This window comes from Paroedura picta, chromosome 8 (genome assembly GCF_049243985.1).
Source record: "Paroedura picta isolate Pp20150507F chromosome 8, Ppicta_v3.0, whole genome shotgun sequence".
Taxonomy (NCBI): Eukaryota; Metazoa; Chordata; class Lepidosauria; order Squamata; family Gekkonidae; genus Paroedura; species Paroedura picta.
In genome coordinates this window covers 86,101,144-86,117,193 of record NC_135376.1, presented here as the reverse complement: position 1 = coordinate 86,117,193, position 16,050 = coordinate 86,101,144, and the positions used below count along the sequence as shown (strand labels likewise).

At 40.7% G+C, this 16,050-nt stretch overlaps 1 protein-coding gene across 2 annotated transcripts in view; it reads left to right on the top strand.

Annotated features, from left to right (window-relative positions):
- JMJD1C (jumonji domain containing 1C) overlaps positions 1 to 16,050 on the top strand; it is a 165,850-nt gene that overhangs the window by 133,302 nt on the left and 16,498 nt on the right. For both annotated transcript variants that reach the window (XM_077350739.1, XM_077350740.1), the window contains 7 exons: positions 34 to 1,709; positions 2,997 to 3,169; positions 3,457 to 5,636; positions 8,460 to 8,661; positions 13,322 to 13,536; positions 14,801 to 14,953; positions 15,502 to 15,591. In XM_077350739.1, coding sequence (XP_077206854.1) covers positions 34 to 1,709; positions 2,997 to 3,169; positions 3,457 to 5,636; positions 8,460 to 8,661; positions 13,322 to 13,536; positions 14,801 to 14,953; positions 15,502 to 15,591 — 4,689 coding nt within the window. The remainder of the gene's footprint in view (positions 1 to 33; positions 1,710 to 2,996; positions 3,170 to 3,456; positions 5,637 to 8,459; positions 8,662 to 13,321; positions 13,537 to 14,800; positions 14,954 to 15,501; positions 15,592 to 16,050) is intronic.

Sequence of the window (16,050 nt, the reverse complement as noted above, 5' to 3'; positions counted from 1 at the left end):
GTATTGAACTAAAAATCTTTTTTCCCTTTCCAGAAAATCCCAAAAATAAAAACAAACTCTTTCTTTCTAAAAGAAGAAAACCTGAAGACGAAGAAAAAAAACTGAGTATGAAGCGACAGAGGACAGACAACACCTCAGACTACTCGGAGAGCAGCGACTCGGAAAATTCAAACAAAAGATCGACAGATTCTTCATCCGAGCAAAATTCGGAGAATGAATTGAAAAGCAAAAGCACTTCAAAGGTAAATGGGGAAGAAGGTAAATCTCAGAGCAGCAGTGTTGTAGAAGAGCAGACTCTAATAGATGGTCAGTCTCCCTGGCATGAAATACAGGAAGATAAAAAACATCAAGAAATACAAAGACCTGATTCGGCTGATTTGGAGCTGCAAGAGATTTCACTCCATCAAGCTGAACAGCTTTATGATAGGAATACCAATGACTTATGTATTCAAGAGGATGGTATAGACAAGCAAAGCCCCAGGGAGCTCTTACCAAATGAACAGTTTATATCCAGCTCTCCTACACCAAAAAGTTGCATTGATATGAATATTGAAAATAACTCCACCAATGAGAGTCAAGAAACCATTTCAAGTACATTTGGATTGCAGGGCTGTCTGAAAATGGAACCCCATGGCAAAGATACAAAACACCTGTTTACAAATGCAAACTTTCCAGAAGTAAGAAAATCAGAAGTTGATGAGAATTGGGTTAATAATGCCAGCAAGATGGATTTGCTACAGCTGAAAGTTATGAAAACTGCATCAGCAGGCGAACATCTACATTCTGAAAAAGAAAAAGTTCAGTATGGCTCTGCATCATCTTTAACTGTCATTTCTATAGCAGAAGAGGGCAGAGTACGTAAACAAAGTCCAGTCCCAGATGCAGTTAAGTCAAAACCTGGTCATTTGGTTGACAACCCTAAAATCAAGTCAAGTTCCTTACCTGATGTTAAATATAAACATGCCCAGTCTCCAGATACTGTGAAGTCTAAACTTAATTACCAGAACAACCATGTTACTGGCGTAACAAGGTCAGCAATTAAAACTGAGCATGATTTGCCTAGGTCTAGTTTTCATCCAGTTCCAACTAGAGTTAGTTCATTAGAAGCTACTAAAAGTCCTCTTATTATTGACAAGAATGAACATTTCACGGTTTACAGAGATCCCGCTCTTATTGGACAAGAAACGGGAACTAACCACATATCGCCATATTTGCATCAGCATAATTATCCTCCTCATTCCACTTCCCATAGAACTTGTCTAAATCCAAACACACATCATCCCACATTAACTGGTGCATCCCATTTGCTAGCTGGATCCTCAAACCAAACTCCTTTATCATCCATTAGCACTCATCCTCTTAGTGGTGCATCTCACCATTCTGTTCATCACCCACATCTACTTCCTGCAGTATTACCTGGAGTGCCTACAGCCTCTTTGTTGGGAGGCCACCCACGACTAGAGACTGCTCATGCTAGCAGCTTAAGCCATTTGGCATTAGCACACCAGCAACAGCAACAGATGCTACAGCACCAGTCATCACATCTTCTTGGGCAAGCTCACCCTTCTGCTTCATATAATCACCTAGGACTTTATCCAATTATTTGGCAGTATCCAAATGGAACACATGCTTACTCAGGACTTGGAATACCTTCATCTAAATGGGTGCATCCTGAACCTTCTGTGAATACTGAGACACCTCTAAGAAGAGTAAGTCCTATTCAGTTGTCAAATTATTAATCATTTCTGTTCAAGTATAGAAATTGGTACATAATGTGCGGGGGTGTTCCTAGTACTTTTATATGGCTTTAATAAAGTTGCATGATAGTTATGCAGATATTAATAATTGCTGTTATGTCATCAGGCTTTGATTCTGGAGATAAATTTAATAACACATCATGGGTTAGGATAATGTGTGTTAACAGAATAGTGTGGCTTTTGAAAACTATTTCAAATTTACCTTACAGGTTAAGAGCTACTTTATGGGTTCAGCTTCCTAAAAAAAAAATCTATGTTCAGTTACTTATAAACACAGAAATTTAGCTTTGCTACTAGCAGTAAGTTCTAAAATGCTGTTTTTAAAAAAAACAACCCAACCCTGAATTTGAAAAACTCAAATGCATTCTTATCTTTGAGTGTTTCTTCCCCAGCTAATACTGATATATCTAAACAGTAGATCAGTTATGTATAGTATGGTTGTGTTCTGATATATATAAAATATGAGGCCGTATATGGACAGAACAAGAATTGTCCCCTAATTGTATTGAAGAGATTGGGAACATATCCATAGGTTTGCCTGATCTATACTCTTTTTACCTTTGTGACTCTTTCTACCCCTGGTTACCATGAATTGTGGTTCAGCATTTTGTCTGTGCCAGTGCATTAAGTTTGCACTGTGGTTAGCTTTACAATTAAGATTAGATGCCACTGTGTAAGCCCTGGTTAATGCCAACATTAGGTAGCACCAGCAAAGACAATGTTTTGCCATAATTAATACTTAAGCATGGAAGAGAATATAACTTATGGTGAGAACTGCTAGGATTACAGCTGCACCAGATCTGATGCACTGCTTAACCAGTATATTTTAGAATACGTTGCCTTGGTTACTTTTCATGCTGTGTGTGTGTTGGATGCCATTAAAGATTAGTTTGTTTTTGTGGGAATTATCTACCAAAAATGAACAGTATTAGAAAGAGCTGAAAAGCTGGTTCACTTTATAGTCAGACTTGCTTGCTTTTCTCTTTATCACTCTGTATACTACCTCTATTTTATTTAAAACTGTTACCTTGTTCTTTAACAAGCTGCATACTATAGCATTAAAACTGTTTTTCGAATCCTTAGTACAGGTTTCCAGAATGAAATTTTTTCACAGTTGTGAATACAAAAACAAAAAAATGCCACACATTCTATTTGGTATTTTAATGTTTTTAGTAAAAGAGATAACTGTGCTCAGCTTCCAGTGATAACTATGAAGTCTGATTTTGTTGCCGTTAACAGAATACTCCTAGTCCCTGGTTACACCAACCAACCCCTGTGACCTCAGCTGATGGTCTTGGGTTACTGAGTCATATACCTGTAAGACCATCCAGTGCAGAACCACATCGACCACTCAAATTGACGACACACTCTAGCCCTCCATTGTCAAAAAGTATAGTGGATCATCATAAAGAGTAAGTTTGCATTGTTCAAATCCATAAACACACAAATGAGGGAATGGTGAAAGTGTGAGGACTTGCAATTAACTAGTGTTTTATTCCAAGTCACCTGTAGCCATGCTTCATGTATTAAACACAAAATGTGACCAACAGTAATCTGAAAAGTATTCTATACTAATAAGACATATATTAGCATTGTACTGTTTGGAGTTAACATTTGAAAAAAAAAGATTATTTAATTTTTATATGGCATATAATTAACTTGAAACACAATTAATCAAATATTCTATATTTTTGTACAGAGAGATGGAAAGAAAAGGTATCTTTGAGCCTTTACGTTCTGTTGCATCTACTGCAGCAAAGCCTGATTTAGAACACAGCAGAACACAAAATGTAAAAGAAGGCCACTTGCAAAGACACTTCATAGACCCGCTGCAAAGGTCACTTCAGGAGACCGGAGAGAGGCTAAGCAAGTATAAAGAAGAACATAGGCGGATACTTCAAGAAAGCATTGAGGTTGCTCCTTTTACAGCTAAAGTCAAGACACTCGAGGGGGAAAGGGACACGTATTCCAGAATAATGCCATTATCATCTTCTAGCCCCAAAAGCCATGGAATAAAGCATGAGAAAGATTCAGAGCTCTATAAAATGAAACATTCAGTACCACAGAGCTTGCCACAAAGTAATTATTTTACCACCTTGTCAAACAGTGTGGTGAATGAACCACCAAGAACTTATTCATCCAAAGAAGTTGCAGGTGGGAGTGCCGATAAACCAGGTAGTTGTCCTTCAACAACAGCTTCTGCTCAGTCACTTGCTTCTTTCACTTCATCTCTTTCAAAACCACCGCCTTTGATTAAACATCAGCCAGAAGCTGAAAGCTCAGTTAGCAAGATAACAGATCAACTTTCTCAGCAAGTGACATCTCAGTCAGTAAATTCTTTCAGAAACGACTCCAGAAGTCCTACACAGTTGTCGGTTTCATCTTCCAGTACACTCCGGACTATGCCTGCTTTACACAGAGCACCTGTGTTTCACCCTCCAGTCCATCATAGCCTGGAGAGAAAGGAAGGCAGCTATAATAGTCTTTCTCCACCAACCCTAACCCCTGTGCAGCCAGTTAATGCCGGTAGCAAAATCCATGAACTGCAGAAACCACCAACTTTAGTACCTGAGCCAAAAGAAGCACAAAGCATATACAAGAGTGCTTTAGATCAAAAAATTTCAGATATGTGGAAATGTAGTGATAATCCAAATCACGATAAGATGGAATGGCATGTTGAAAGAACTAGTGGGAAATCCCCTTCTGCCACAGCTTCTGTCATTGTACGGCCACCTTCAAGTACTAAGTATGATACCGTATCGGTAGTGCAGTCAGTTCCCAAAGAACGAATTACTGAAAGATCATTGACAGGGACAAACCAAACAGACTGCCTGAAACCAGCAGAAGCCAGAGAAACTGGCAGGATTGTCCAGCCAAACACGAGTTCAGACACAATTCATACCCAGTATGAAAAGAATTTTCCAGTTGTTTCCCAGGGCAACATTCCCTGCTCTGTCATGCCTACTACAGTCATATTGTGCACCACCAAGACAGTTGTAACGACTTCTGTGACGACTACAAGCATTCCCAGCGTGGGTAGTCCAGAAGTGACTTATTGCTCATCAAATACCGCATTGTCTTGTGCATCCATTGAAAGTACTGCCTCTAGAGCCATAATGCAGGAAGTGACGCAAGTACAAGAATGCACTGTAAGTACTGCCGCTCCGGTGATACCAACCTCCAGCAAAACAGAAAGTGTTCTTCAGGCCAGCTCTGGGTTCCCTGGGCCATCTGATTTTATTCACTTGAAAAAGCACAAGGCAGCCTTGGCTGCGGCTCAGTTTAAATGTAGCAGTGCCAGTGATGCAGAGTCCAGTGCTGTGAAAAATCAGTCATATCCCGCCTCTGTTTCCCTAGACAGTACTGTCATTTCTGCTACAATAAATAAAGCAAATGCTGTAGGCAATGGGCAAGTTTCCCAGATAAGTCAAGCAAACTACCACACGAAACTGAAAAAAGCTTGGCTCACAAGGCATTCAGAAGAAGATAAAAACACTAATAAAAAAGAGAATTCAGGGAACAGTGTCTCAGAAATTATTAAGCCATGTACTGTTAATTTAATAGCTTCTACGTCAAATGATTTGCAAAATAGTGTAGATAGTAAAATGTTGGGGGAGAAGCTTGTGAAAGAAGAGAAACACACAAGGCGAAAAACGAAAAGGACTTACGAGTCTGGCTCTGACAGTGGCGATTCTGATGAAAGTGAGAGTAAGTCAGAACAAAGGACTAAGCGGCAGCCTAAGCCAACTTACAAAAAGAAGCAAAATGATCTGCAGAAGAAAAAGGGTGATGCCGAGGAAGAAATAAAACCAAATGGTGTTCTCAGCAGGAGTGCCAAAGAGAAAAGCAAACTGAAGTTACAGAGTAGCAGTAGTAACAGTAAGTATATCTCTATGTACCAATTATTTATTGTAGTTTAATCTTATTGTATTCTGTATTTTTATAAAGCCCCTTAAAATTCTGGACTTTACATAGCAACAAGGCACACTGAGTCAGATTTTGTATATTTCACAAGGCCTTCCTCCCTACAATTGTAAGCATGTAGTTCAGCTTTAAGGTCTAAAAAGTTGTCTTTGAAAAAGAGAGGGAGAGCCAGCCAGCCAATGTCATCTGCCTCTTGAATTGTGTGCTGAGTAATTCCTTTCACTCTTACATGGTACAGCTCTGGGAGCCAGGAGTTTCATATGCACTTGAATCCACCAGATTGCTTTCATGGACAGAACAATTTCTGCCAATGCACTTTTGTCTTTCTCACTTCCTGCTGCAGCCCAAAATGCTATTCCCAGGATTAGCATTTCTGAAAGCATTGTGGATTACAGTGGTAACTGCTCCATAGGGAGAAGTCCTTATTTCTGCAAAAATGCTCCAGTGGATTGAAGCCATGGTTCTGATGGTGATATCTTTAGCATATGAAAAAATGCTTATCCTTATCCATGGTTCCTCTATATATTTGTGAAACAGCCTGGGGAGTGGAACACATCCAACTGTCCAAGTTGGAATAGGGCCCTGTCCCTGCAGCTCCCTCCCTCTGTTCCTAGAGTCTAGCCTCTTTGCTCTCAGATGCACCTCAGTGCCTGGAGCCAGCAGCAGGTGAGGGGACAAGGCGCTGGGCAAAGTGTCATGGTGGAGTGTCTGCTAACGAGGGCCTCTTGGCCTGCTAACGAGGGCCTCCCACCCTGCTGCCTTCCTGCTAAGGAGCTCTGTCCTGGGCCTGCTAACGAGCTGGCCAGCCCCCGCCCGCCCCACTTGATCTGGCTCTGAGCTGCAGCCCAAAGCCACCTTAAGCTGCCTGACCGGGGGCCAGAGGAGGGAACTCTTTCAAGGCCTATTCTTAGGAATGGGCTTTGAAGCTAGTATAAATAATAATTTCAAAAATCATAAGGTTGGCTTTGTCTAACATCGGAATGTTTAAGGATGGGCAACTTAAAAGCTGAATTTCATAGGGTCTTTAGCATTTTAATAAATGCTACATGTAAAGGTTGTTAACTCTGGCCTGTATGGCCTAGACTAGCCCAATCAGCCCTGGCTAGTATTTGGATGGACCTCCCAAGGAGTGTCAGGATTGTGATATGGAGACAGGCAATGGCAAACCGCCGCTGAATGTCTGCCTTGAGAATGCTGTGGGGTCATCATGTCAGCTGTGACTTGATGACAAAAATAAAACCACCACCACAACAAAGATCATTGGGACTTAAGTTGAGAAGCATGTGCTTTTGAAGCTACTAGTAAATACTGAGAAAAGAATTAGCAGTAGAAAAGAGCAGGAATCTAGTAGCACTTTAAGACTAATAAAATTTGTGCCAGGATGCAAGATTACATGAGTCACCAAAATGATTTGCTCAAACGGTACAACTGCTACAAACATACTCCTTAATTTGGCTTAATTTTCCATGTCTATTAAATATTGCAGCTGTGCATTTTTTTGTACAAAGTCTATACACATATATAATGTCCAATGCTGTGAATGGTCCAAATTAAAATGTTCTGTCTTTATGCTGATCCATGCTTGCTGCAGCCTTTCAGAACCCACTTCCCAGTTGTTATATGTTCAGTCTTTTTCTCTTATGGCATCCATAGTGTAGATGACTTTGATTGTGTATCCACACTTTGGTCAAATTGTTTATCACTGTTTCAGATATGGTCAAGACTTTTTCTGTCTAAATTCCAGACAGATTTTTCAGATGGATAGTTGCTTTTATGGAAAGCTGAACAAGAATATGCTTCTCCTTTATGTCTGTGGCTGGTAATTTTTTGCCTGTATTTTGTTTCAGCAGTTGCATGATTGTATGGAGGAAACCATACATTATATGCATTGCAAAAATGACTGTGATTACAGCAGCTTTTAAAATCACCACTGTGATTGCAAAAATCAGTGGGCCTGTGTGCTATTTACTCATTCCAAAACTTTTTCCATTCAGCTGTAGGCCGTGGGTATTTTGAAGGATTATTGAACAAAGGATAAGTGTCAGAATTGTGGCCACTGTTGTCCATGGTGAATGATAAACAAAAGGTCATCATGCTTTTAAGATTTCTTCTACAATACGATAGTTACATACTTTTTAAAATGTAGAGTGTCAGGATTCCACAAAATGTGATTGTTGGCTAACCCTTATAACCGGGCTGGCTTTTCTGGTTCCTCTTTTCGAGGACTTCAGTTTAATCGCACATTGTTAGGTGTATGCAAACCATTGGAAATGATGCTGTGCTAAGATCTGTACATGTGTTAAATATATGCAAATCTTTTAAGTCTTCAAAAGGTCAGAAATTTTACTGTTATATTGAGAATGCATTCTTTTAAGTATGAGAAAGTAGGTTTAGTTTTTTGTATAACCTCCCTATATAGTAAGCAAATACATCATTGGGTAGATTAACTTTGTAATTGTATATACACAATGAAAAAGATGGGTTCAGAACTATGTATAGAATATTCATGGTTTATTTTTATGTTCCCTGATCAACCAGGGGAGGGGCGTATTTAATCACAGATCAAGGGGCAAATTGATTGCAGTAAAAAGTGGACAGAAAATCTAAAACCTGGGTATCTCTCCCCCAAATTTTCAATCATAATCTTGTTTGAACACTTAAGTTACAATTAAGTTGTTGATTCCCACTACACTCTTATTTGTTTTTTTTCGTGAACTCTAAATATGGTATATTAATAACATGCTTGTCAACCTTGCTAAAAAGTTGTCATTTTTGCAGCTGGCATACCTCGTTCAGTATTAAAAGACTGGCGCAAAGTAAAGAAGCTGAAGCAAACTGGAGAATCCTTTTTGCAGGATGACTCTTGCTATGAAATAGGGCCCAATTTGCAAAAATGCAGAGAATGTAGACTGGTGAGAAGTAAGAAAGGTGAAGAATCTGCCCACTCACCAGTGTTTTGTAGATTTTACTACTTTCGTCGGTAAGTGGAAAAAAATTAAAATACTAAATCTGATTTCTTCTCTCTTTTGCAACCCCAGTTCAGGTTGTGTTATCGCAATGTGCACAACTTTCAAAGTCGTTGAAGGGTAGCTTTTGTGGGCAGGGGTGATTTAGGTGAGAACTGTTGTGCACTTTTGTGAAACTCTCATAGATTTTAATCTTTATGGAAAACCTATGTCAGACCAATTCTGCACAAGTGGAAAAGGTCAGGCCGGTGCTCATATGGCAGCAGGATAATTCCCCTCCTCCATACCATGTCAGCGCCGTACTAGTCACATCCCAAGCCTGGCGCATTTTACACCCTCAGCTGCCCCGCGGTCTGCCATGGGGGCCAATGTGGCCTATCCAGGTGCAAGCCCATGTAGATGGGGAAGAGATGCCCATAGCATTGCAGCAGGGACAAAAAATGCCCCAGTCGGCTCCATGGCACTTTGTGGTGGTGCAGGACCAAATGGGGCATTTTAAAATTTGCACTAAGGTGGGATTGCATTGTTATGCAATACCACCTTTGTGCAAATAACTCCCTCCCCTTGTGCAATGGACCCATTCTGACTGAGCTGCATTGTGGGGACACAGAAATCCAGGGTGGACAGGGTCTGTCACTGAAAATGGTCTCATGCAGAGTCAGAGGAAGCATACCGCAGCATACCACCAGGGGCCCAGAGCAGCACCACTGTTGTAGAATTGGTATAAGAGGTTCAGAAAATAGCTTTACTTGTCCCTAAAGGAATTGTATTGAGGAGTAAGAGTAGGTTCTCCTCTTATTTGGAGGGGGCGGGGAGAATAAATCAATACCTTTATGACAAAGGCTGCCATTTCATTAGACCCCGAAGAACTATATATGCTTAACACACAAAAGTGAAAACATACAGATCTGGTATAGGGAATCTGAGATACCTTCTCTTTCTAATGTCACAAAAGTCCTTCCTGACTGTCATGGCAACAAGGATATGCCATAGCTGAATATGGCTAAAGTGCTGAGCGGAAGGAAGCAACAGCCTGGGGCAATTGTCGTCAGAAACTAGGCTTGTGAGGTATGGAAAGAAGGGGGGGGGGGGTGAGTAGGACAAAGCCAGCTGGGTTGATTCTGAACACTCACAGGAGATTTAAGTTTTCTGAAAATCTTGTCCTGGTCCCTTGGAACTACACCTGGTTTATTATTCTTTGCATGAAATTCATCTATGCATTGGAGCTTGAGTGTTCTTGTATATGTATCTAGCGCAAAGAAAGGTGTTTGAACATTGCTCCAGAGGCAAAGTAGAAAATAACTGTGTTGGTATAAGCTAATAACACTAATAAGAAATATTTCTATAATGCTACTGTATCTTCTGGATTTATATATCATTTAGTGCAGTGGTCCCCGGTCCAGGGACCGGTACCGGGCCGTGGCTCCTCCTCGTCCTCCTCCCCGGCTGCTGCCTCGGGGGCTGCCCTGCCACTCTGCCGCTGGCTCCCCCTTCGCATGGCACTGTGCAGCTGTTGCTAGCAGCGCCGTCCAGCAGGCGGCGGGTAGTCAGGTGCGCCAGCGGGAAAGCAAGCGGAGCAGGGGCTCAGGCAGTGGCAGCATCCCTTGGCAAAAGACTACCGCCCCCCCAGGCCTCAGTAAAATTGTCAAGCGTTGACCGGTCCCCGGTGATAAAAAGGTTGGGGACCACCGATTTAGTGTATTGGAATATTTGGCAGTTGCTCATGTACCTAATTTTCTGCTTCTGGGAAAATCATTATATTTCTGAATAGTAAGAGTCTTCTCACTGTTCAGTAGTGCTTGGGTAGTAAAGCCATGTTAGGTTTATGTCACGCTCCTTAGACAACATGTTCATGTGTTATTACATTGATGATTTATAATGGCACACTTTTTGATGATTTATAATCGCATTTCTTTTTAAATCAAGCTCTCCCTCTAAGAAGTTAGATTAGTATACATCCTCTTTTCCATGATATTCTCACAAAAACCTTGCAAAGTAGTTTAAATGGAGAAAAAGAATTATTGGCCCAAGTTCCCCAGTAGGTTTCCTGGGATGGGGATTTGAACCTAAGTCTCCCTTTCCTGATTCACTATACTACACTGGCAGACAAAGTGAGGGTGACCATAGCAATTTTAATAGAACAGGGCGCTGAAATAATTGTGTTAGGTTATATCAGCAATGAGCATGATGCTTCTATTATTTATTTTAAACTTCCATACTTTCCTCTCTGAGCCTCTTGTGGCACAGAGTGGTAAGGCAGCAGACATGCAGTCTGAAAGCTCTGCCCATGAGGCTGGGAATTCAATCCCAGCAGCCGGCTCAAGGTTGACTCAGCCTTCCATCCTTCTGAGGTCGGTAAAATGAGTACCCAGCTTGCTGGGGGGTAAACAGTAATGACTGGGGAAGGCACTGGCAAACCACCCCGTATTGAGTCTGCCATGAAAACGCTAGAGGGCGTCACCCCAAGGGTCAGACATGACTCGGTGTTTGCACAGCGGATACCTTTACCTTACTTTCCTCTCCATATGGATATCTCTGTGGAGGCTTACAGAAATAATTCTTAAAGCAATATAGAAGAAGACAAATGGATAAAAAAAAAACAGGACATAGAGGAATGCAGTGAAACAATTTAAAACAGCAACAGATATAAATGTAGAAAGCTCTTAAATCCTAAAACAGCCAATGTAAAACCAAGAAAAGACTATTAGAATAATTGTGGAATAAAAAGCTGAGTAATTTAATAGAATAGCTAACACAGTTCCACAGGGAAAGGTGATCTATAAGACCCAGGAGAATAGAAATATCTTCTCCTAGAATCTAAAGGCTTTTAAATTCAGTTCCAGAGAAAGGGAGGGAGTTCAGAGCTTGAATGCCACTATAGAAAAGGTTCTGTCTCTGGCATTCATCTAACTGGCCAGTAAAACTCAGAACTCACAGATCAGAGCTTCTGATGAAGATGGCGGACAGGCTCATATTGGGATGATAAGGTACTCCTTTAGGTCCCCTGGTCCCCAGCCCAGGAACAGATGTATGGGAAACCAGCACTTTGAACTTTGCCCCAAACTAAATTAGCAACTGATATGAAGTTTTTAAAGCTGGTATGATATGGTCTCTGCAATGTATTTTTGCCAGCTGGCTCACCTCCTCATTTTGGAGTTGCTGTCACAAAGAAGCACCCTGCAGAATATATTGCAGTAGCCAACAGATAACAATAACGTAGATAATGCTAGCCAAATTTTACCTTTCAATGAAAGGCCACGCTGAAGCAGCTGCTGATTAAAAGTACTATGATGTTTAGGCCAAAATCAAAAAGCAGACGAGAGCTATTTTTATACCCCACTTTTCACTACCCAAAAGAGTCCCCAAGTGGCTTACAAACACCTTTCCCGACCTCTCTCTCCAGCATACACCCTATGAGGTAGGTGGGGCTGAGAGAGCTCTGACAAAACTGCTCTGTGAGAACAACTCTAAACAAACTGTGACTAGCCCAAGGTCAGAGAGAGAGTGGGAGAATCAAACCAAGTTCTCCACATTAGAGTCTACTGATCTTTAACTATGCTGGCTTAACCACTACACCCAAGCTTTGTTCCTGCTGTTTAAGAGAGGAATGAAGTTGTTTCCAGAACAAGCAGACTCTTGAGTCATCAGTTAACTTAGCTATCAACTAATACCAGATTAGTCTTTTCTGGAATGACCATCAGTTTACAGACCATCATTATCCATTCTATTAACACTTTAACACTTAAAGTGTTAACACTTCCAGACAACAAGTTGGCATATCAGCTATTTCACCTGACTTAACTGCAACATATGGAATCTTTTTATTGGAGTCCAAAAACTTCAGTGGACCTCAGCCAGTGGTCTCATATAAAAGTGAAACAGCCTATAGAGCAAAATCACCCCCCCCCCCGGAACTTCATATTTCAGAATCTATAGGGTTGAACATACCACTTTATGGAATAGAATTACCAGTCCATCTGATAACTGCTGAAGGATGCCATGTTTTGACGTTATCAAAAGCTGCAGGGACATCCAGAAAAATCAACAATTGCACTCTCATTATTTTTCTCCTAAGAGCCAGTTTGGTGTAGTGGTTAGGAGTGCAGACTTCTAATCTGGCATGCCGGGTTCGATTCTGCGCTCCCCCACATGCAACCAGCTGGGTGACCTTGGGCTCGCCACGGCGCTGATAAAATTGTTCTGACCGGGCAGTGATATCAGCGCTCTCTCAGCCTCACCCACCCCACAGGGTGTCTGTTGTGGGGAGAGGAATGGGAAGGCGACTGTAAGCCGCTTTGAGCCTCCTTCGGGTAGGGAAAAGCGGCATATAAGAACCAACTCTTCTTCTTCTTCTTCTAATAAAAGTTAGGCAGGACAGCCAAGACGAGTTTTTCACTAAGTAACATAAGCAAAAGTTTGCCTGTCCTGTAGAGACTGCTGTCTGCATTTCAACCAGCAAAAGACTGCAGGTTTCTTGATTATGGCCGGCTTCTCTTTCCAGCAGTACCTCTGCCAAGAAACTGGTTCAGTAGCAGAGGACAGAAAAATGTGTGTGCTCTTGTGACCTCCTTCAGAGACTCGGAATGTAACTATAGCAATGTTTGACCTAGATTGTAATTCAGCAGCTTAGTATTGTGAATACTTATCTGAGTAATGTGTGTATTTGTTTCGTAGGCTTTCTTTTAGTAAGAATGGAGTGGTTAGGATTGATGGCTTTTCTTCTCCGGATCAGTATGATGATGAAGCGATAAGTTTATGGACACATGAAAATTATGACGATGACGAAGTGGACATGGACATGTGCAAATATATTTTAGAACACATAGGTGACAAATTTTGTCAATTAGTAACATCTGAGAAAACAGCCATGACCTGGGTGAAAAAGGATGGTAAGGCTTTATAACTGAATTCAAATGTTAGCTTTAATAGTTGGCTCCTTTTTAATACGGCTCAAATGTTATGTTCTTCCCTGGGAATCCTTATATTGCACTGAAATGGTGTCCCATACTGTTGAGAACCACATGTAAGTTCAAAAACATCCTGGGATAAACTTCACAAGACATATTGGAGCAATTAGAGTAGTTTGGATTCTTTTCCAAACTTGCTAGTTGGTTGATTTATTTTGAGAAGGAATATTTCTATGAAAGTCTATTTAACACTGATAATTGCTACTCGGTAATATTAAGGTAGCTTTGTGTCGTTGAATTTTTGTGAAGGAAGTAAGCATATCTTTAAATTCAATGTCAAAAGGACAGTAAGAAAAAGGAAACGGATAATTTCTGATTAGGGCTCCAGTATTCGAAATAATCATATCCACAGTTGATTTAAGTGTTTGTCCAGTATGTGTTATTGTTTTGTTCGTCTTTTGAATTTCTGAGCATTCTGTGTCATCTCACATCTGTGACTGCCAGTGGGCAAGAGAGGGAGGAGCTATCGTGCTATCAGCCCCTAGAAAATGTGTAACAATCCTCTGAGGTGGACAAGAGTGATCTTCCTTGGCTGTTTAGTGGAAGTTTTCATTCAAATGGAAAATAATGCCACTTAGATTAAACCTCAGCCTAAATATCCTGAACCAAGGGACATACCAACCTGTGGATCTAAGTTACCCAAAGTCTACAATTTCTCCCAATTGTTCCATTTGTTAAAGATACCATTTACTTACTCTGGGTGAAGTACTAGAAAATGAATCTTTTATTTAACAAAATCTTTAGGAGTAAGTAATGAATGACTTTGTGTTTAGAAGCAACACCACAAATCCCTGCATATTTCTTTTCCATCACATTGGATGCAGTGATAGCATTCTATTTACATATATATTGTTTTTTATACGGTAAACTTATACATGGTAAATCCTAGGAATTATCCTTTGTAATCACATATATTGTTAATTGAATTTGATTGATTGATTGATTGCATTTTTATACCGCCCTCCTATACGGCTCAGGGTGGTTTAGACATAGATAATTGCCTAGAAACCTGACAATTAAAAAAATACGTATGGTAGTTGTCAGATTTTCCCCTCCCACCCACCCAATTGCCTGAAAGGAAATAATGACTGGTCTGTTTGGTTGAAAAATTATTTCTGTGCTGCAGCTTTACAGATGTTTGCCTTTAAATTTCAGTACTTCGTCTTCTGTTTACTCTGTATTTCAGCCAAAATAGCTTGGAAGAGAGCAGTCAGAGGAGTCCGTGAAATGTGTGATGCATGTGAAGCTACTCTGTTTAACATTCACTGGGTCTGCCAAAAATGTGGATTCGTGGTCTGCTTAGATTGCTACAAGGCAAAGGAAAGGAAGAATTCTAGAGGTCAGTGTACTCTTGTAAGAGGAACAACAGCTTAGAATTGCTCGTTTTAAATTTGAGCTTGTTTTTTGTTCTGCTAACCAAAACTCTTTGCAAGGTAGAATTTCTCCTTCAAGTAACTTCATCTTCGTCCTAAGAAGCAAATTTCACTGCCCTTGTTATTCTCTTTGGTATGAAAATGGGGTATCATGTGGTTTGGCAAATAGTAACAGCTGTAGAAATAGACCTATAGCCAGCTTGATGGTGGTTAAGAGCTGCAGCTTCTAATCTTGTGAGCTGGATTTGATTCATTCCCCACTCCTCCCCCATGCAGCCAGCTGGGATCGCCACAGCACTTTAGAGCTGTTCTGACTAAGCTCTCAGACTCACCTACCTCACAGGGTGTCTGTTGTAGGGAGAGGAAAGGGAAGGCGATTATAACTCCTGGTAGAGAAAAGCAGGATATAAAAACCAACTCTTCTTCTTTTGTATTTTGAAAGCGGATTTAAAGTGCTAATATGCATTGGAGCTTGCAAAATCATACATAATTTTACCTGTTTATATCTTTATAGATAAAGAACTTTATGCTTGGATGAAATGCGTAAAAGGACAGCCTCATGACCATAAACATTTAATGCCCACCCAGATTATTCCTGGATCTGGTAAGATAACAATAGAATTTGAAGATGGATTTTTTTTTACTTTTTAAAATGTATACTCATTACAGCTTGTTGATAGTGATTTTTAGCTTGCCATATGTGATGTTTATTCTTTAGTAAACCAGGTCCTAACTGCAATCAATATGGTAAGGCTAAAATGTTAAACTCAATTTGGGACAGTCAAACTCAGAAGTTTTAAAGTAAAGGCTAAAGTAAGATGAGAATTATTTATAGGACTGCAGACCACAGAATAGGAGCCTCTTGTGGCGCAGAGTGGTAAGGCAGCCATCTGAAAGCTTTGCCCAAGAGGCTGGGAGTTCAATCCCAGCAGCCGGCTCAAGGTCAACTCAGCCTTCCATCCTTCCGAGGTTGGTAAAATGAGTACCCAGCTTGCTGGGGGGTAAACAGTAATGACTGGGGAAGGCACTGGCAAACCACCCTGTATTGAGTCTGCCAAGAAAA